This window comes from Mastigoproctus giganteus, chromosome 9 (genome assembly GCF_048544385.1).
Source record: "Mastigoproctus giganteus isolate SK-2022 chromosome 9, ASM4854438v1, whole genome shotgun sequence".
Classification (NCBI taxonomy): domain Eukaryota; kingdom Metazoa; phylum Arthropoda; class Arachnida; order Uropygi; family Thelyphonidae; genus Mastigoproctus; species Mastigoproctus giganteus.
Window position 1 is genome coordinate 11,180,474 of NC_143583.1, and position 22,433 is coordinate 11,202,906.

At 38.1% G+C, this 22,433-nt stretch overlaps 1 protein-coding gene across 3 annotated transcripts in view; it reads left to right on the forward strand.

Annotated features, from left to right (window-relative positions):
* Positions 1–22,433, forward strand: part of LOC150080050 (dixin-like) — a 391,642-nt gene that overhangs the window by 114,897 nt on the left and 254,312 nt on the right. For all 3 annotated transcript variants that reach the window (XM_090381957.1, XM_090381956.1, XM_090381958.1), the window contains exon 7: positions 10,688–10,815. In XM_090381957.1, the coding sequence (XP_090238083.1) occupies positions 10,688–10,815 (128 nt within the window). The remainder of the gene's footprint in view (positions 1–10,687; positions 10,816–22,433) is intronic.

Below are 22,433 nucleotides of genomic sequence, written 5' to 3' on the forward strand. Positions count from 1 at the left end.
GTTTTAGTGTTCAATCCGCAGTCTTGTCTGGTAATTTGGAGCAGAATTGCGGTAAAACTCTTAACTTTGACGGACAGATGTTGAATATGCTCAGTAAAGGAAAAGCGGTCGTCGATGATGACTCCAAAAAATTTGGTGCTTCGGACAAGTGGAAGTGATTTCTTGTCAAGTTTTACAACTGATGGTCTGCGATAGTCTAATTTGTGTTTAAAAATCATGATCTTCGATTTGGTTCGGGATAATTTTAATTTGTTCTTAGAGGACCAGGACGATAGTTCAAAGAGTACTTTATTGGCATAGAGTTTTAATTCAGATCTTGAATTTCCATTCACTAAAATGATAATGTCATCTGCATACGCAAGTTGTTGCACATTTTGAAATTCAGTCGTCCTAAGCAGCTAATCATTGAGAACTAGGTTCCAAATCAAGGGACCCAAAATTGATCCTTGGGGCAACCACGGGAGACAGATCTGTGAATCTTCGTGCTTTTAGTGATGACGGTGACGGTGCGATCGGCAAAGTAGTTTCTAATAAGTTTATATAAAGCTGAAGAGAGCAGTGATTGGAACGGAGTCTACTGAGAGCACTCTCCCACCATAAAGTATCAAAAGCGCCCTCAAAATCGATAAAGATTGCCATAACGTACTTGGAAGTGGAGCAGTCAATGAGGTGGTGGAGTTCTAATAAGGCGTCTTCGCATCCAAGCCCTTGCCTAAATCCGTATTGAAGAGAGGATGTGGAGCTTGTGGCTCCCTGCAGTGTGGTTATTTTATTGGCGATTAATCTCTCTAACACTTTTCCCAGGTGAGAGAGCAAGGCTATGGGGCGGTAGGATTTGGCATTATCTAGTGCAGATAATGCCAAATCTTTTTTCGCTAACGAAAAAAGTTGGTGGGCAACTTTTTTCGTTAGCGGGTCGAATGAAATTTTCGCATCATGATGCGGGCCGGAATAGATGGAACGATTTAATAAAAAAAATCAGAACCTAAAAAATGTTATATTACTTGAATTACCAAATTATTAATGTATTTTTAAAAAAAGTAAATACAATATTTAAATTTGTCAGAGCTCTATCTGTTTTGACAAAATTTTCAAAGTATTTTGTTGCTTACGCAAACCACATTTTAAATTTTCTGCTTCAATTTTAATTTGTTCCGGTGAAAATAGCTTATATTTTACGAAATGTTTTTGAAAAATGCCTTTTTAGATTATATTCTTTAAAAACGGAAATAGTTTCGTTACAAACCAAACAAACAGCTTTATCGTCTATATTTGCAATTAAATATCTGAATGTCCAATTATCATTGAAAATGCGCCATTCGGCATCAATTTTTCTTTTTTTTTTAATTGGCTCATTTTATGGGCTATAAATTATATTAAATTAAAAATTGTAATAATTAGAAAAGGCATAAAATATCTCGCACCAATATTATTTTTTTCAATAAGAAGTCAAACCCAAAGGAACTTCGTTCGATCGATGCTACAATAATAATTAGGAAATAACTCTTTGACGCTGCGTAGAATCACTTGGTTACTGTTGTACTGGCCGCGATTCCCGATTGAACCGAATTAAGCCGAACGTTTACGGCGAGTGTAGTCAGGTATGGATTTTCTATATTTATGCATTTACCGAGGGGTCCAGATTCAACATCGTCGCGGGCCGGATGTTGCCCACCCCTGATCTAGTGGCTTACCAGGTTTATGTAAAATCTTAAGAATGGCGTGTTTCCATGGTTTGGGGAACGTTCCAGTATTTAAGCAGTTGTTGAATAATTTAAGTAGAACTTTGGGCCTTAGGTCATAAAAGTGTTTGATAAATATATTGTCAATCAGGTCATCGCCAGGACATTTGTTTGACCGAATTTTATTCAAGATTGAAGTAAGTTCTTCTGCAGTGAATGGACTTGTTTCTTCTAAAGGAAGGTATTTTTGGTTTAAATCTCGAATAGATAGATGGTGTGAAGTGTCAATAGTGAGATCATCATTAGGCAGCAGTTGGTCGAAGATGGCATTTATGGCAAGATGACTTTTGAGGTAGAGTAAGATTGGTAGGGAAAAAAAAAAAAAAATTATGATAAAGATTGGTAGAATCGTTAATGATCAGTACCAAGCAGCGCCCCTTCAGGATGACCCGAACCGGCTTCAAAGATATTTACAGAAGTGGCAGCTATGTTTTAATGCAGCTAAATGTAAGGTCTTAGACTCGGGAAATGGCAAGCCCCAAATAAATTATACACTTAGTGGGGTTGGATTAAACACGGTGTAGGAGGAAAGGGATCTGGAAGTTAGGATACGGGCAGATATGAATTTTCTGCATAGTATAGACAGGCAGCCAGGAAAGCCCATGGTGTCCTATTGATGATTAATTTATGGTACGTTATCCTGCAGAGTCAGTTAGGTTATAATCCCACTGTATAAGGCAATTTTAAGGCCATATTTGGAATACTTTGTTCAAGTATGGAAACTTCATCTGAAAAAAGACATTGAGCTTCTTGAAAGGGTCCAAAGACTGATCATCCTTTTTACTGAAAGCTCACTAAACTCAAATGGTGAGATTGGCAAAAGGACGAGGAAAGACTGCGATTATATGGGCCTGGAGAGCTTTGCAACCAGACACCTCAGAGGTGACCTGATTCAGGCTTATAAAAGGCGCTGAGAGAAATTAGGAAAATGAATGAGGGTGGAATTGTCAATGTTATAAAGAATTCCAGAACTAGGGGCCATAAATTCAAATTACAGGGGTTGAGGTTTAGATTAGATTGTAAGAAGTTTTCTTTTAGCCAGGGAGTTGTTGATTGCTGTTAGTTGCCTTCGCTGGTAGTTGAGGCTGAAGTTGAGTTTGAATAAATTCAAAGGTCAACTGGAAAGTTACTTGTATGAGGAAGCATATAATCTATATTTTCTTATCTACCCGGTATTTTTTTTTTTCTAATTCAGCAAAAGCCTGTGTTTCTTTGCACTATATGGTGAATACTATTATATGATAATCCTCTACGTTTTGCACCATTAAAAAAAATCCAAATCTAATCCGAGATAGCCCGCCTTTTGCATATCAGGCCCTTGTCCTCTCCACAGTGTCACGCTCCAGATTAACTTGGGCGCTCTCTGGTTAGTTTTTCCTTTTCGTTTTATTGACGCTGGTTTGTTTAGTTACAGGTAGCTGCAGTACCTCACAGACATCGCATGTTGCAGTTAGCATCAAATTTGGGCAGATGGATCAGTGGTAACGTTTTCATCAATAAGACTTTCAGTAATATATTTCAATTTCGGAAATGCGGTAATGAATTTTGCTATGAGAGTTTCACATTTCTAATTTACCTGTGAAGGCATTTGCTGAACTTTATTCTTTTAGCATTTATTATGACGATATTTCTCTTCCATCCCTAATTCAGTTTGACCAGTTTCCCAAACTTTGTCATCCAACTGTGCATAATATTCATTTCTGTAGGGCAGAAATTCTTTCACCTCCTTTATTGAGACCTTAAACCTCAAATATTTGTTCATGCTTCATATTCGTGACTAAGTATAACTAAGTTATATCTAGTCATGAGTATGAAGCAATTTAAAGGTATGGTGATGCGTTGCTACTGCTCTTATGGAATTTATTTTTGTTGTAATTTTCATAACGTGTTTAAGAACCAAAGAACTTCTTCATATTCATGACTACTTCAGAACGAAGTATTAGAAATAATTTTAGGGACTTATAGGATCTTTACATAGCCCAGTAAAACTCATTTTTGCAACCTAGTAATTGCATTTTAATTTTATAATAGAATGTTTATTCTCTTGGGCATATTTTTTTTTTGAAGATTTCATAAATATTCTCCATAAATTCTTCATAAATATGGGAAACTCTTAAAGGCCTCTTCAGTCAGGGTGGTAGTTAACTAATCGCAACCGGAGGGAGTAGGGTTTTTTAGTCAATACAATATGCAGATTTGTCTGTTAGCATGCACTTGTACAGACACACGAAAATATCCTATTAATTAAAATACCATAAGAGCCGTTTGAAGAAGCTTGAATAGCCGATGCATCAAAAATGGGCAAAAGTGTATTTTATTAAAATACGAGGGCGATAAAAGTCTAATCGCACTACAAAACTTTTTTTCGCTGTTATAATGAAATATCTAGGTGATTAATAGAACGTTTTAAAGTACAGTATATGAATTAGACTAAATGGGGATGATAGCATAAAGGCTTAATTGTCGGTACTCACCTCAATTGATCTGCTCTGTTACACGATGTTAAGGTGGAATAGGATTAAAACTAATTTAAAATATAGATTAAAAATTCTTTTAAAAATAATAAATAAGGACGAAAATATTTGATCTGTGGTTAATATTCTTCATAAATTCTTCAAGATTCTTCAAATTTTAATAGAGATTTCAAGAATTGAAATCTGTTAAAATTTGCTCTGTTTGATTATGCATCGTTAGAAAATGGAGAAGCAGATGTTTTCAGTTCTCGCTGACGAATTTCAGAATCAGTGACTTGGATTTGAATTATTCTTATAGAAACTTGATTCTGCTGCTTTCAATCCGCTAAAAACTGGGGAACAGACGTCTAGTATTATAATGGCTAAATTGAAGGCTTGGTGTCAGACAACGTTAACTACAAAATTGCATTTTTGTTTTGAGACAACTTTAGTTTAAAATAACAATTCATGTCATAGAAATGTACAGTATTTCTATAGTAGTTTACAAGTTAGCTTGGGCTATAAGCACATTTTGGTAAACCAAGAAAATGTCAAATAACTTTTTCTTGGTTAATTAAAAAACGTTTACTACAAAATGATTTTGTAGTTAACTTTGTCTGACACTAAACCCTCGAAATGATGCAAGGAAGATTACTTTTTCTGTTTCTCCGCTAAAAAGAAGTGGAAAAAAATTAAATTCTCAGTCATTCTTTTTTCTGTTGCTGAAAACTGACTCCAGTTACTCTTTCAGTTTCATCAAATTCTCCGGCTACACGACCGTTGCAATTAATTTATTCCAGAGTGATTTACAATACGCTGCTCGAAAGTAAACTCATGAGATCAGTCTTTTGTTACTCTTCAAAATTTTTATTTGTTATCCTGCTTCTTTCTATTCAAGCAATGAAAATATGTATACCTCCCGCGTTCATTTTACTGATATTCTTTGTGGGCTTATGAATCTCAATCACGTCTTCTTAAAATGTCTAGTTGCCAAGTTTTGCAGACAGACATTGATTAGCACCTCTCACCAATCTGGTTGCCCTTCTTTGAACTCTCCCTGGATTTTATTTATTTTATTTATTATCTATTATTTTTTTTTAAACATATGGAATTCATTTGATTTTGCATACATAACAGATGTACAGTAGAACCTGAAATCCGCCGTCCTCGGGGTAATAGCATGTTCCAGATTTTTGAAGGCTAGATAATACAGGAACTTTGATCCGTATAATCTCCATGATAATCGTCAGCATTAACTAAAATGTTAACCCGTACGGCTGGATTGGTCCAGTGAGTAGCGTACTTGACTGGCGAAATAAAGTTCGCGGGTTCGAATGCTGCCTCTGATATGGATGTTGCGATTGTTCCAATATTTCTTAATATGAGGTATAAATAGTGCCATATGATTTCGGCAATAGAATCGCCTTTAAAACTGGCGCCTCCGTAGCCAGGTGGGAAGGAGCAGCACTGCGTAGCACACGCTTCTTGATTAGACCAGGGTTCGAGCCCGTCACCACCAAATACGGAGGATGCGGAAAGGTCAGGGAATGACCACCGCATATCCCGGAGCAATATGGCCTTAGTTGCTAATGCTCCTAAAAACTAACTAACTAACAACAGCCTTAAAAACTAAAGACTAGTTCACAGCATAGCACTATACTCTACTGTACAGTATAGTGCTGTTAAGTATATATTGTAATGCTGTTCTGTGAACTGATATTGAATGTCCCGCAAAATAAGTGATATTTATCCGTTCCAAACAAGTGATAAGAGTGACATACATGTATAGTCTGTGGTCAGGCGCGAGGGTGCACAAGTACACTTGCCTTGAGTGACCGCTAAATACGATGCTATTCCTTGTATATTGTCCCGGGGTATAAACAGAAAATTTATTTATTTTAATCGAATTTTTTTCCCCTCGACTTTTAAGCCCGGTTGGTCTATTTTTCCATCTGTCCTTGTACGGTCGATTACCCTCTCTCGGAGAAATACACAGGAAGTTCTGAATTTTTGAGATTTTTACTGTGTTTTTTTAATTTAATTTTTTTTATTTAATTTTTTTTATTTTACCTTTCTTTTTATCTTTTTTATTTCCAATATTACGGCAAAATTTAAAAATATTTATTCTGCATTTTCCTAAGTGCCTCTCCTATAAACAACGCTTCGCGTGAAAAGAAAAAAACAAAATCAAGATATGAATTTATATAGGATAGCTGAAATGTCTTTTCTCCTTTTTATCTTCAGCGATCATAAAACGTCAATTTTCATAGCTGTATTGCAGTAATAAATAGACAACTTCTGTCAGCGATTGGATACTATCTTAAAAGTTCAGGTAGAGTCCAACCACAAAGTTGATAAACGCAGTCGCTTTATAAGGAATACTTGTAGTATGTGGTACTCGAATACATTTTCATGAAAAATAGTGTTTCAAGTGAATGAAAGATGATTTTTGGCCATTTTTTTTTAATTCTAAATTGCGATAAAGAAGTCTGTATATGGTTTTATTTCTCTCATGAGGAACCAGCTTTCGGTTTATTGACGATTGATAACGTTTGAACTACGGTACTTGCAAATGTTACCCATCTATGGACAAATTCAATGGAAACGTTTGGTGAAACTCAAGCGGTTGCTCGTGACATTTCGAAAGCTTTTGATTGTGTTTGGCATAAAGGTCTTCTGCCTAAGCTTCCGTCTTATGGTTTGGCAACAGTGTTTTTTTTTTTTTTTTTTAACTGGGTATCCAGTTTTCTCTCTGACCGCTCAGTGCGAGTGATGGTAGTTGGCTCTCGGTCTTCTAACTTCATTAATGCTGGTGTTCCCCAGCGTTCAGTTCGTTCTCCCACTCTTTTCTTCTTGTATTTTAATGACCTTCTTCCATTGACCGGAAATCCTATCCATAGTTTTGCTGATGATAGCACATTGCATTCAACCTTCCAGTAAGGAAACTTGCCCGGCACAAACAGCTTCAACTTGTCAAATATCCACTACCAATTCCTTAAATGCTATCCAGGTAACTTCCAAGTGGGGCAAAGATATCTTAGTTGATTTCAATCCCATAAATCGTAAAATGGATTCTTCTGCTTATTTTCGATGATACTCTGATTTCTAGGCAAGATCATATATCTATATTGGGGATTACCCTGGCTTCTAATCTCTTGGCATAAGCATATTACAAATATTGCTTCCTCTGCATCTAAAAAACTGGGTTTTCTCTTTCGCTTTGGCGTTGCTTTTCTTCCAAACAGCTGTTCACTCTAGAAATCGCAAATCCGCCTACCATGGATTATTGTTCCCACATCTGAGCTGGTGCCTCCAAACCCACTCTCAGGCTTCTAGTTTCCATTTAAAAGAGGGCAATTAGGTTAATTAATGACTCATCTCTAACAGTCTCTCCACTTTGTCTCATAGACGTTAAGTTTCTGCTGCATGCCTTTTTCGTAGATTCTTGCATGGGCACTTTTCTTCTTCCCCCCCCCCCCCCTAAAGCAGCCCGAACACGTGCCGAAATCAGCGAACATCCTTTTACTGCCCAACTTGCAACTCGCAGAACCAACTTTTCTTCTTCCTTATTTTTTTCTCTCGGCTTCCGTTTTCTGGAACAAACTCCCTTCATACGTATTTCCTGAAAATTACAACAAATTAAAATGTCGGCAATATCTTCTTAACCTTCAACCCATGTACGGTACTAAGTACTATAAGTTCTAATACCTCTCGTGCTTGGGGTTCTCATAAAAAAAAAATAATAATTTAGTTATCTTTCATATTTTTCGGAAAACAAATTTTCAGGTTCCATATACTCTCTCTCTTTTTTTTTTTTTTTTTTTTTGTGTTTCCCCTGGTGTTAAATCAGCAGCGTCAATCTTATCCCCTTCCTGATGAGATAGCATTCTATCGAAGGAAGTTCATTTCAGTATACGCACAACAGAATAGTTTTAATAAAATGGAATCAGAAAAAAATCATTCGTTAAAGAGTCCTTTTAATCAAAAAAAAAAAAAAAAAACGTAGAGAATAGCCCGCAGAAACCAGTATTTTATGCACCTAATTTATGGAATTATATCAAAGATTTTGTATCGTGTCATATCAATGTTGAATATATCTGACAATAAATCACGAATTTCTTGTGATTTAAAGAAAATGTTGAACTCGGTTCTTTATTGATGTATTAACATATAGCTAATTTTCCCAGATCTTTTAGTTTAGGGTGACCACAATCTCGTTTTTGAGTGAGGTTATTTACCCGTTGCCCCTGCAAAGATGAAATGGGATGATAAAATAGCCTTCATTTTTTTCTATCGGTAGTGATTTATTTAAAAACAGCATGAAATTTTTTTGTTACATATGCATTTCGTAAGTGGTATTTAAAAATTTTTTTTTTTTTTAAATTAGATGATTGCACAACAGGAAACAATTGTTGACACTGGCGGTTATAGGTAATACTTATGTGTAACCCTTGGATTTCCGAATAAGATGTATTATGTTTAATTTTTCAGGTTAAAGTACAGGGTTGTTAAAATCAGAGTATCCCTATGTAGAGGGCTCTGGAGCGAGTTCTAAGGAGAGAAGAGAAATTTGGACAACAGGTACAATAAAGAATGCGCTCGCCATTTATTGGGGAAAAAAAATTTGTTACAAAATTTGTCGCTATATGGCGCTGTGGCAATACAAGTCACTTGAACAGCTCTACAATTGTTCACTGTGTCCTCCATTTTGGTCAACGACAGTTTCCATTCGAAGAACAGCATTTTCTACAGCAGAACGTTGTCAACTGGAATAGCCAGCACATAATGTCTAATGCTGTCCTTCAGATCTGCCAGAGATTGACACCCTTCCCGATACACCTGGTTCTTCAAAAAAACTCCACAACCAGAAGTCGCATGGGGTAAGATCCTGTGATCGGGGGGCGCCTCCGTAGCCAAGTGGGAAGGAGCAGCAGTGCGTAGCACACGCTTCTTGATTAGACCGGGGTTCGAGCCCGTCACCACCAAATACGGAGGATGTGGAAAGGTTGGGGAATGACCACCGCATATCCCGGAGCAATATGGCCTTAGTTGCTAATGCTCCTAAAAACCAAAACAACAACAACCTGTGATCGGGGTGGCCAAGATGTCTGGAAACAAGCTTGATGACCCATCTGTAAAGTGTTGGCTTAGCAATCTTGGGACACATCCACCGTTGTGTCCAAAGATTGCTAAGGCAACACATCCACAAATGATATCCACTACATCTTGCATGATTATGGTATCCTGAAGGCACCCACGTTGTTGAAGCTCTGGTATTACGAAATTTGCCAACATTTCTTAATATCGTTGTCCAGTGATGGAACAGGTGCAGGGTCCAGCAGTCGGTGTTACCTGTTCAAAAAAATATGGCCCAGTCATGAATGTGTCCGTAAATCCACATCACGCTGTCACTTTTGGAGAATGCAGCGGGACCTCTTGGATAACTCGAGAGTTTTCTGTTGCCCAAATGCGACAGTTGTGCGTATTCACTTGTCCATTTAAGCAGAAGTGGGCTTCATCACTTCAAAGGATGTTCCATGGCCAAGTGATATCCACTGTCATTCGCGCCAGAAACTGAAGTGCGCATGTGAAACGAATATCTGCATCACCATGCTTTAGCTGCTGTAGCATGTGCATCTTGTAAGGATAGTACCGCAACACCTGACGCATTACTAGCCTTACAGTGGAATACAGAATGTCCACTTCACGAGAAACAGCTGGCACACTTGCGCTACCAAGTGGAGATTGACTTGATAAATCCACGGCAGCCATAGCCACATCTTCAACACAAGACGAGTCCACTCGTTTTCGACCTCTACCTGGTTGAACACCAGGATGTCCTGTCGCTTCAAATTTCGCAATCATTTTGTGGACAACACAAACAGTCATAAGTCCACGTGAGCCTTATGCGCCTACTACGCCGGAATTCTCTGATAGTCGCAGCTGCATTGTTGCTGTTCTGATAGTACAGCTTCGCTAACAGCGCCTTTTCCTGCAACGTTGTTGTTGGCATTGCTGCTGTAGTGCAGGCAAACAGCTACTGTATGATTTTTAAAGAGGCTGCTTTGCTTTTATACAGTACAGTAGAGCTGAGTAGTGGCACTGTGGCAATAGTGACACAGCGCCATACAGTTACAAATTTTGTAACTTAATTTTTTTTCCCAATAAATGGCGAGCGCATTCTTTATTGTACCTGTTTTCCAAATTTGTCTTCAGTACGAACCTTAGAACTCACTCCAGAGCCCTCTACATAGGGATACTTTAATTTTAATAATCCTGTATTTAAAGAAAACAATCAATCAATCGCGATTCGCATACGCAATCTAACGCGTGTCCCGTTATTTATTTATGTACATTTTTAAAGCTGGTCAATAAAAAATAACGGTAAAATACACTTTAAAATATAAAATTATATTTTATTACAATTCATCCACATATGTACCTTTATTGGCACTTCTGTTTTGGCAGTGAACCTATTTAATCCATTTACAGCTGTTGAAGAAACTCCCAGACAGCGAAATACTGAACATTGTAAAGTTCAAGATCTTAATGAAACGCTCGGTCAAATCGCCGAAGATATCAAAGTGACAAAAGAGCAGTTATCGCTCTTGCAGAATGTGGTACGTATTATTTAATTTTTCCGACTAATTTTATGAAATGCATCTCAACGAACAACAGTGGAACAGTTTGTAACAAAATTGAGCAAAAATATTACTGATTAATTAAAGACGTCCTAATATATTCCTATATTCAACCAAAGAGGAAAAGGTCGAGGGATCGCGATATTATTATACTGGGTGTCCCATAATCAATTGCACTTTTGAAAAAATCATAATGAAAAAAATATAAGCTTTTTAAAAAACAATTTTTTTATGAAAGATATTTTACACTTAATGAAAAATTGTTTTCGAAAAATTAGATCATCGAGATGACGTTCCTCCCAACGACGACGACACTCTTCAAACCTAACCCTCAAATTTTCGAAGACGCGCTGACACATTGCTGGCGGAATTCTTGCGATTTCGTGGCAGATATATTTTTTTAATTGCTCCCTTGTTGTTGGATTATTGGAGTAAACAAGGCTCTTGAGGTATTCCCACAAACAAAAATCAGGTGAGGATAAATCAGGACTTCTTTGAGGCCAGTTTAGCATAAGCATTAGTAAGAAAGCAAGCTTATGCAGCATCAGCCAAAAAAAAAAAAAAAAAAAAATACCACTCCACTTCACCTCTCTATTCGTTCGAAATACCTGTCCAGCTGAGCCTTAAACTTATTTAGGCTATCAACTTCCACGACAAGGGATGGAAGTGTGTTCCACCAACCAACCACCCGCTGGCTAAAGGCAAATTTCCGTACGTCCATCCTACATCTGTCTTTCTTCAATTTGAATTTATGCCCTCTCAGGTGATTCAGTAGGCTCAAACCATTCAAGGCTTTATACACTTCTATCAGATCATCTCGCTGGTGCCTAGTCTCCAGACACTGTAATTTGCAAAACTTAAGCCTTTCTTCATAAGAGCACCCCTTTGTTCCATTCACTAATCTTGTTGCCCTTCTCTATACTCGTTCCAGCAGCTCTACATCCTTCTTGAAATGAGGCTTCCGGACCTGTATACAGTACTCTAGGTGTGGCCTGACCATTGCCTTATACAAGGGAATAATCACCTCCTTATCCCTGCTAGAAATATTCCTGTATATCATTGACAAGACACCATGAGCTACTCTTGCAGCCCATTGGCACTGCTCAGAGAACTTCATATCTGCCTGCACAACCACCCCCAGGTCCCTTTCATTCTCTACCACTGTCAGTGTAGTACCACAGAGTTGATACGTTGCTCTGGGGTTGGTGTTTCCCATATGTAGTACTTTACATTTGTCAATGTTAAACTTCATTTGCCACCTCTCAGCCCATCTGCTCAACCTTTCCAGATCCTGTTGCAGCAGCATAGTATCAGTAGTGTCATTGACAACCCTGCCAACCTTCGTATCATCTGCAAACTTCGACATTAAGCTTGATATGCCATCATCAATATCATTTATAAATACAGAAAATAATGTACCCAACTGAACCCTGAGGGACTCCACTAATAACATTAGTCCACGATGAGCAGTGTCCATTGATTACCACTTGGTCTTCTCCCCCTCAACCACCTCTTTATCCATAGCAGCAATTTGCCTCCAATGTCACACTGCTCCAGTTTGTGCAGCAGTCTTCCATGTGCAACAGTATCAAAAGCCTTTCTAAGATCCAAGTATATAATATCAAAGTTATTCCCTGCATCCAGTTCTTTTGTGACTGCATCATAGTATCCAATCAAATTGGTCAGGCAAGACTTCCCCTTAACAAAACCATGCTGTGTCCGAGCTATAACTGAAGTCTTGTCTAGATGATCCTGCAGTGTTTCTTTAACCAGTGCCTCCATTAATTTTCCAGGAACAGAAGTTAAACTCGCAGGTCTATGATTACTTGTGTCAGCCTTTGATCCTCCTTTGTGAATTGGGGTCACATTTGCTCATCTCCAGTCTCTGGGTACCTCCTCTGAGTCCAAGGAAGTTCTCATAATTATGGCTAAGGGTTTGCTTACTTCCTTTGCTGCCTCGTTTAATATAACTAGATATATCCCATCCACCCCAAGATGCCTTTCTTGTGTTTATCTTCAACAATTTCTCCTACACTTTATTCTCAGTTATTACAAGATTCTCTAGCTTACTGCCAGAGTTGAATCCACCTCTGGCATCCCCTCGCTGAATAACTCCTCATGTGTGAATGTCGATGCAAAATATTCATTTACTTTATTAGCTACTTGAGCAGGATCATCAACAGTTGAACCATCGATATCAAGTGGACCAATCTGATTCATCCCCCTCCTTCTAGAGTTTACATAAGTAAAGAACTCTTTGCTGTTTTTCTTTGCATCCCTTGCCAAAGATTTCTCGTAATCTGCCTTCGCCTGCCTAACCTCCTTTGTAACTTGGTTACAGATCAACTTGCATCTATCATAGGCTTCTGTGTCACGTGTTAATTTGTATGTATCCCATGCATTTTTCTTCTCTGCCATATGTCTCATTAGTTTATCTGACATCCATTTAGGCCTAAACCTTGAACAATATTTCTTAGTTGGTATGTAAAGCCTAGTAGCTTCCAAGATAAGTTCTTTGAATGCTTCCCATTTTGAATTTGCTGTTGGTAACATCATCAGTTGGTCCCACTGTATAGAATTTAAATACTGTCTCAGTCCATCGTAGTCGCCTTTACGAAAGCAATAACCCTTCCCTTTACCCCTAATGGTAGTTACCTCTTTGAGTAAATCCCACTTCAGCACACTGATCACTGCCACCTAGTGGTTCATTTACCTGCAGATTCTTAATGCATGAAGAATCACTACTGATAATCAAATCAAGAGTATTACTCCTTCTAGTTGCCTCCTGAACATGCTGATGTAGAAAACAATCATCCAATAAATCCACAAAAGCCTTGCTAGTGTGTGAGTGACCAGCCCCCAAATTCCAGTCAATATCTGGGAAATTAAAATCCCCCATTATAAGACTCTCTGATTTACTGGCCCACTCTATTTCCCTGTACAGTTTCTTATTATACTCATCAGAGTCATTAGGCCTATAGCACACTCCTACTCTCAATTTTGATCTCCCAATGCTTATGTCACACCAAACTGACTCGACACTGCACTGTCCAGCGATGTCGACTGGCTTCACTCACTTGGATTTTATGTGTTTCTTAACTAATAGCATAACCCCTCCCCCCTTCCTATCCTGTCTATCCTTTCTGTAGACGTTGTACTCCTCAAATTGCAGTTCTGCATCCCTTATATCTGTGTGACACCACGTCTCTGATATCCCAACAATATCTGGCTTTGATGTTTTGAGCAATACCTCAAATTCATCAAATTTATTTACTAAACTCCTAGCATTGGTGTACACGCAAGTATACCTGCACCTGTTTCTATTCTTAGCTACCCTAACACAACCCATGTGTTTATTTGTACCGCAATGGCTCCCAGCAGTCTCTGAAATACCATGCATCTTGTTTTTCAGGCTTCTGCTCATTCTAATAGAAGCAGTGCAAGAATCTCTTTCACCTCTGCCAGTGGCTACTGTCAATCTATTAGTATTTGTCTCCCTCCCCAAGCTAGCAGTTTTCCGACCCACCTAACACTGCCTCGATAGCATCAGGAAATATTCTTGCACTCTTTCCATTTAAGTGTATCCCATCCCTATAGAAGCAGTCTCCCCTGTTAACAAGTATAGTCCTCCAGGCTGAAAAAAATTCTACCCCTTGAGCCTTGCACAGTCTTTCCAGGGCCGAATTGATCGACAAGGCTCTCATCATATACTCCCTCCTATCGTGTCTGGGCAGAATTGCAGACACTTTCAAATTCAACTCTAATTCACGGCTTTTTTTTCAACAGTGATCTGTACTTGTTCACCTCTACGTGAAATCACTTTTTCTGGAAGCAGTTTGCGAACCACTTGTAATGTTGCATTCGATGTGTGACAAATCGTCCCATCTTACTGGAACCATGTCCTGGTATTGTATCCTAGAAATTCCTGCAGTTGTGGGGTCAGAAAATCTCTCAGCATTCGAACAGAGCGTCCAGAATTAACTGTTACAGAGTGGCCGCGCGAGTCCTCAAAGAAAGTATGTGCCGATTATTCCAGAAGCTGACATTGCAGCCCAAACTTTAGGACAATGCAGTGCTCTCTACTGTTTGTTTTGGATTATTCTCACTCCTATAACGACAGTTTTGTTTGTTTACTTGTCCATTCAAATGAAAATGAGCCTCATCAGAGAACAAAATGTTGCCAAATTCGGTAAAACTTTCGAACCTTTCATTGTCGTAATTTACTCTTGCAGTGAAGTCAGCCTCTTTTAAATCTTGAACCAATTGAATTTTGTAAGGGTGCAGATTCAAATCTTTCTTCAATATTCGGTGTATAGATATTCGGGCAAGTTTAATTGTGCAGCACGCTTCCGAACTGATTTGGCGCTAATTCTCGCCTATTGAAACGTTTACGCGTTCCACATTTTCATCACTTTTTGAAATTCTTGGGTGGCCTGGCCACCCAAGTGTATACTCCCCACCATGACTTATGGAAGTGAAACTTGGTCACTTACCAAAAGAATGGAAGAGAAGTTGAGAACTACACAGCGAAAATGGAACGAATTATATTGGGAATCAGGCTGTTAGATAAGAAGAGAAACACATGTATTAGGCAGCAAACTCAAGTAAAGGATATCTTGATTAGACCGGGGTCCGAGCCCGTCACCACCAAATATGGAGGTTGCTGAAAGGTCAGGGAATGATAACCGCATATTCTCGGAGCAATATGGCCCTAGTTGCTAATGCTCCTAAAAACCAAATAACATAACGTAAAGGACATTCTTATCAAAACTAAAGAACTACAATGGTCTTGGGCAGGACACGTAGCTCAAAAACATGTTTACAGATGGACTGAGAAAATAATAGAATGGTACCCAAGAGGAGCTAGAAAAAAACCCGGAAGACAACGACGGAGATGGACTGATGAAATTCATGAGTTTGTGAGTAGTAAATGGATGGCCACTGCACAAAACAGAAGGAACTGGAAAGTTGCTGAATAGGCCTTCATCCTGCAGTGGATTGAAAATGGCTGATGATGATGATGGGTGGCCCAGCTGGAGTTGATTTTTGTTGAACCGGTTTCTTCTAATCACTTGACCCATGATTTGATCAGATTTACGCTTGGACTTTCACTAATGTCATGTAAATTGTAGTGATCACGAAATCCGCGTCTAACGGTAATGATCGAATTATTGTTTTGGTAAATCGTACGTACTTACCTACGTAGCTCAAAGTCATGATGACGGATGGACTAAGAAAATTACAGAATGGTACCCAAGAGGAGCAAGAAGAAAACCTGGAAGACAACGATGGAGATGGACAGATGAAATTCACGAGTTCGAGGGTAATAAATGGATGGCCATTGCACAAAACAGAAGGGACTGGAAAGTTGCTGGAGAGGCCATCCTGCAATGGATTGAAAATGGCTGATGATGATGATGATGACGACTACGTACACAAAACGCGCCCTCGCCCTGGTCTCATAAAGCGATCCATTGCTACTAAATTTCCGAGAACTGGTCTAACGGTAGGAACTAGCCGCGCGTTCCCCCTACCACTCGTTTTCGAGTTATAAAGAAAACAAAGTGAAATTCATTATGGGAACCCTGTATAAGACCCTGTATGTACTAAATGGCGAAGTGTATTGGTCAGGGGAGTGAAAATACCACCTAAACGTTTAGGACTAATAGTTCAAATGGTACCACGGATTTTTGCAAAGAAATCTTTTGAGCTGTCACACAACAGTTTGATTATAACTTGTGATATTCTTTGGTATGATTTTCAACGACATACAACTCGAAACTAAGGGTTTTGAGTTGCAAGTCGTTTATTCACATATTTTCTGCGCACAAAGTTACTGACATTTTCTGCGCACAAAGTTACTATACAAAATAGGTGTTTTCACCTAAGAGTAGATGAAGGCACACGTTTTTGCAAGCTGTTTTCTAAATCTAAAGTAACCAAACGTTAAGGAAACTTTACAATATTAATAAAAAGTTAGGTTACCTAGAAAATTGTATAAGTTTAACTAATAAGTTAATATAGCGTAATGTTATCCAGTAAAATATTAGGAATGGGGAGAAGAATATACTTAGAAAATCTGTTGAATGGTAGTAATATGTTCGTTTTCCAGTGACAATAAGAATAGTGAGCTGATAATTACCAATGAAATTCATGACAAGTGACGAAGAATGAGCTTTTCAACCAAGCTGAAGGGGCAGATATTAACTAAACAGAATGATAAGTCAAAATTTCACTTTATGATCTTCTGTTTTTGTTTCTACTGAATTGAATTGGTTTTCCTTAATACGGTTGGATATTTAATAGATCATATCTTCCATACGATATCCACTTAATATGGTAGCAATGAGCATGCAACAAAACCTAACCCAAACTCTTTAACTAAAATAGGATAATTACTGGTTAGTTTTTTTTTTTTTTTTTTTATTATTATTAAGCATTTTGGGTGTGTAACCTTATAAGGTTAGGTTACCTAAAATGGGTTAAATAAAATTTGTAAGTTTTGTCATTTAAAGTTTGATTTAGAATAGCCGTCATTAATGAAATTTGGATTTACAACGTTTCACATCATCCTTTCCTATGACAGGCCGATAGAATGAAAATCTCAGGGAAGTTATGGGCAGTTGTTCTTATTGTAAAAGGCCCGTTTAGTTAACTCTTTACCCCAGAAGTTTGGCTGAAGAGATGTATGATGCATAATAAAATGCATCCCTGTTTGTCGGAAAAAAAATATATATATAATTTTTATTATCAGACTTTTTTCGGATGTTGAGTTGAAAGATTTTCAGAAATAAATATCAAATTTTGTCATAGAGACTTAATAATTCAAAACGAATTGCACTTTTTTTTCTTTTTTTTTTTTTTTTACGTGACATAAAATTTAACTTGGACATTAATGACTATAAGTGTATCCTCTAAATATTGTGGATATTACCACCTTAGTTTCATCGTAGTCCATTTATATTAATCTTTTAATATGAACCTCAAATTATGAATATGTATGCAAATTATGTACGATTGTGTTATAAATAAGTAAAATTAAAGAAAATTCTGGGACTTCTGACCCATTAAAATTTCTTAGCGCAAATTCTGGAAAGTATGATTCTTGTTGTGTCATCTTGGTAATATACCAAGGTATACAATTTCTCAGGTTTGTAGCATTAATTCCGAAATAACTCCGTTATTTCGACTGACGCTATATTTGAGTACTGTAGTACTCAGTACTCAGTATAGCGTCAGTCTACAAATGAGTGAGTTTTGATTTAAACGTTAACAAATTTTAAGTGCAGGTTCAATCCAATAAAATATTTAAAAGGCGGTCCAAATTCCACTACAGCCTTTCTAATTATGGAAAACAGTTACACTCAAACGTGACCTACTTAACTACTGTTCTTAAAAATGTTGGATATCTTGAAGTAACGCTCTCTGTTAACCTGAAATATAGTTTTTTGTTTTTGTGAGTGCATAGAGTCAAGGAACAGCTATTCCAAGACATCATAAACTGCGAATAACTCTTCATAATTGGGTGAAAAGAAAGAATCCTCAAAAACTTGTCTTCTGTTTTGGGGGAAGCATCTTGGCAGGTTCTTTCGGTTTCAATTTTCTGTTAAAGTTTTCACATGTGTTTGTTGGGTAGCATCTCCGAAGACTCCGGCATGTTCAGTGACGAGCGGTGTGGTATGATTGGGCCATTGTAGTCTTGGCGCATTATAGCCTTAGTTGATAATGCGCCGAAAAATCCAAACAAACCAAACCAAACCAAACCTTGGGCTATTGAAGCTTCGCATTGGTATATGGGTGAAAAATTACAGTAGAAGCCCTCTTATCTGACGTGATTGTGATCGGTAGTTGGTCGGTTAATCAGAAAAGTCATAAAATAGTACACATACGTACGTCAAGAATTTTATTTTCACTTATAACATAATACATTCATTTACACAAAATCAGTAGTTTCCTGGTTAGATGATGAAATATGGCATTTTGCGGCAGAGTCCATAACCCCCAAAAAAAAAAAAAAAAAAACCATGCTTCCCTCGCCTGAAACCGACTAACTCAGCCACGTTATGAAAAAGACAAATTAAAATTACTCCTGTCATTGACGGGATTCAAACTCTGGTCTTTTCCACTCTGTGTGGGAAGGTCTGCAATTATACCATCTGTTCCACCCATCAGGGCTAGAGACTCCTTTATCGATTCTTTCCAGGGAAATCAACGTAGTTTTCCCAGAACCAACGGGTTTTTTTTTTTTCTTTATTCTCACCCGTATTACAGTTATATAACCGACTTTTCGGGAAGTGTACAATTCGGCAGGCTGGCATGGCTTATTACACTAGCTGCATTTATAGCATTAGTAGCGGCATATGACGCAAGTAAGCAAGCTTATACAGTACCAGCAAAAAAAAAAAAAAAAACAGGAACAGTGGGCACTGATCAGTATGTGATAAAGAGGGAAGGGATGATCATCGGCTAATCTGGCGAATCATTTAAGCGGAAGTCGGTTTGGGGAAAGACAGTTGTAGAATAGATGTGCGGAAATTTGCCTTTAGCCAGCAGGCGGTTAATTGCTGGAAAGACTTCCATCTGTCGTTGTGGAAGTTGACAGCTTAAATAAATTCAAGACTGAACTAGAGAAACTTTTGGAGTGAATGGATGGGTAAAACGGGAAGTTTTTTTTTTTTTGACTGATGCTAAATGCTAAGAGGGCGTCTACTGTATATTGTGTCGACCTTTGGCGCATGTAGCTCTCCGTTTGAGGTTAGGCAAATGTCAGAAAGTTCTTTGTGATTGTTTAGTCTCCAAGAGCTAATGTTGAGGTTCGAGTACAGCGAGAATGCTCATGAGATAGAGAAGGGGTTCTCAACAACCCCAGTGAGCCATCTCAGGAACCATCGAGTCAGAAAACGGCTTTAACTGACAACTAGTAGCTGAGGATTAGATCTGCGAAGCATGTAACACATTTCATGATGAATTGAGCTGCAAGTGTTGGGTTTCGAATTCCCATATCTTGCTATCAGGCAAGAATTAGTGGAAATTTTGTAACTCACTTATACTCTTTGTTATGCTGCATTTTGCTTAGAGTATGCTGTATAATCTTGTAGAGTAGTTAACCTCATGGGATTATGTTACCTGTATACTGCTCAGCAAATACTATTATTAAAAAATAAATTGTTTATACTCCGAGACTTCCACACGGTCAGAGGAGTTCACAAGATATATGTATATATAATCCTGTCGACGGTGGCACCCAAGCTTACGCCTATCTCAACCTGTATCCGATTGTAAGAGGAGAAAGGGAAAAAAAAAATCCTTGTCGCCTATAAACAGCCTGAGTGTTTAATGAACCATTCTGCCACAAGGACAAGACTTGCATTGCATTATTAAACACTGTCCTACAAATTATAAATAGTGCTAAAATAATATGCCTCTGAATTGATAAGAGTTTCTGTTTAAATTTTACTGTAGCAATTCTTGAAAACCACACGTTTGCCTTATAATAGAGAACCGCCTTATAATATAAAACTGAGGCCCAGTCAATCCTTACGATACGAATAATGTCAGGAAAAGTTTTTGATCTCGTCTCTAATATGCTTTAGATGGGGCATAAAGGTAAGCCTGTTGTCAATAATTAAACCCAGATGTTTAGTCTGGGCCACCATGGGGATCCTGTGCCCATCAATTGAAACAATAGGAGGTCTTCCAGTGTCTAATTTGCCTTTAAATAGCATCATCACCGTTTTCTTGAAGGATATCTTTAATTTATGTTGAATTGTACACTCAAACTAGTCACCACACTCATAGAAACCTTCTGTATCTCTTGCCCGGACTTGCTAGGTACACATTATCAGGTTATCAGCATAAGCTATCTTATGACACATATTGTTAAGAAACTCCTAACCACATATTTAACACTAAATTCCAAAACATGGGGCCGGAGATGGAGCCCCGAGGACACCCACAAGTAACATTCTTAGAAAAACTTTATGCTGTGACCTGACAATTTTCCTGCCGTTTAAATAGCTAGCTATGACCTTAAACAAAATATGTGGGCACTGGATCTGCTTAAGGGACAGAGTATGCTCTAGTGCCACACGCTATCGAAAGCACCCTCGAAATCAACGTAGGACACGAGAACATACTTGCTAACAGACTGAGTGATATAATCAACCAGGTCTTTGAGAGCATCCTCAGCCGAGTGTTCTTTCACAAACCCATATTGACATTTGAGCTTAAATCCCCTTGTGTTTAATCAATCCGTTAACTTAAGCAGCAACAACTGCTCATATAACTTAGCCAGGTTAGTGAGCAGAGAAATCGGCCTATATCCTCTAGGATCAGTGACTTCTTTACCTGGCTTAATCAAAAGTTTAATCAATGCCACTTTCCAGAATCCTGGAAAGACCCCCTTCCAAGTAAAATTTATTAAAAGCATTTACCAATAAATGTGGAAAGACGTCTAACATTTTAATAATAACGTTATTTTCGATTAAGTCTAAACCAGGAGTTTTGGTGATATTAATATTTTGGCACACTTGTTTCAATTCCTGCTCATTAAAATAAATCTTGAGCATGGAAACCTTATAAATAAATTTTCTGTTTATACTCCGGGACGACCAAACGGTCAGAGGATTTCACAAGATAGACAGAATACAAGAAAGAGCACCGTATTTAGCAGTCACGGGCTTGTACCCCGGTCACTCAAGGCACGTGTACTGATGTACCCGCGCGTCTGACCACTCGGTTACGGCGGCCTTCAAGCACCTTATTTCTCTCTTTTCTGAATTATCGTCACCTATTTCATCCTACGGAAACAACTGATTTGTTATCAGCTCAAAACAGTTGCGTACCAGTCTTTTGTTTCATCCCCCCCCCCCCCCGATTTATCGTATGCAGCAAGGGACTGAATTTCAATTTGTTCGCTACCAGATCACAAGATAGAGAGAATACAAGAAACAGCACGTATTTAGTAGCCACGCAGACTTGCATCTCAGTCACTCAAAGCATGTGTACCTATTATTATTAGTAGAGGCACACGATGCAAGAAAGCAAGCTTATGCAGTATCAGCCAAAAAAAAAAAAAAAAAAGCTCCGATTTCACTCCTCCATTCGTTCCAAATACCTGTCCAGCTCAGCCTTAAATTTATTTAGGCTATCAACTTCCACAACAAAAGATGGAAGTCTGTTCCACCAATCTACCCGCTGGCTAAAGGTAAACTTCCGCACATCTATCCTACATCTGTCTTTCCTCAATTTGAATGTATGCCCTCTCAGGTGATTATTCTGAGCAAGAGGAAGAATCCCATCAGCATTGAGCGTGCTCAAACCATTCAAGGCTTTATACATCTCAAATGGTTTGAGCATGCTCAATTGATTAACCTAATGTTTTTTGGTTTTTTTTTTTTTTTTATGGAAGGGACCGAGTTAACGGATGTGTGCTTGAGAAAGATTCTATAAAGTTCATTCTCAGAAGAAAAATGACCTCTGAGATGAATTATGTACCATCATCCCTAAACATTTGGCTACGGCGACTAATATTTTTATCATTAGTTTAGCGTCTGTTAATACAGTAGTTTCCATATCTCATAAGAAAATTACAAAAT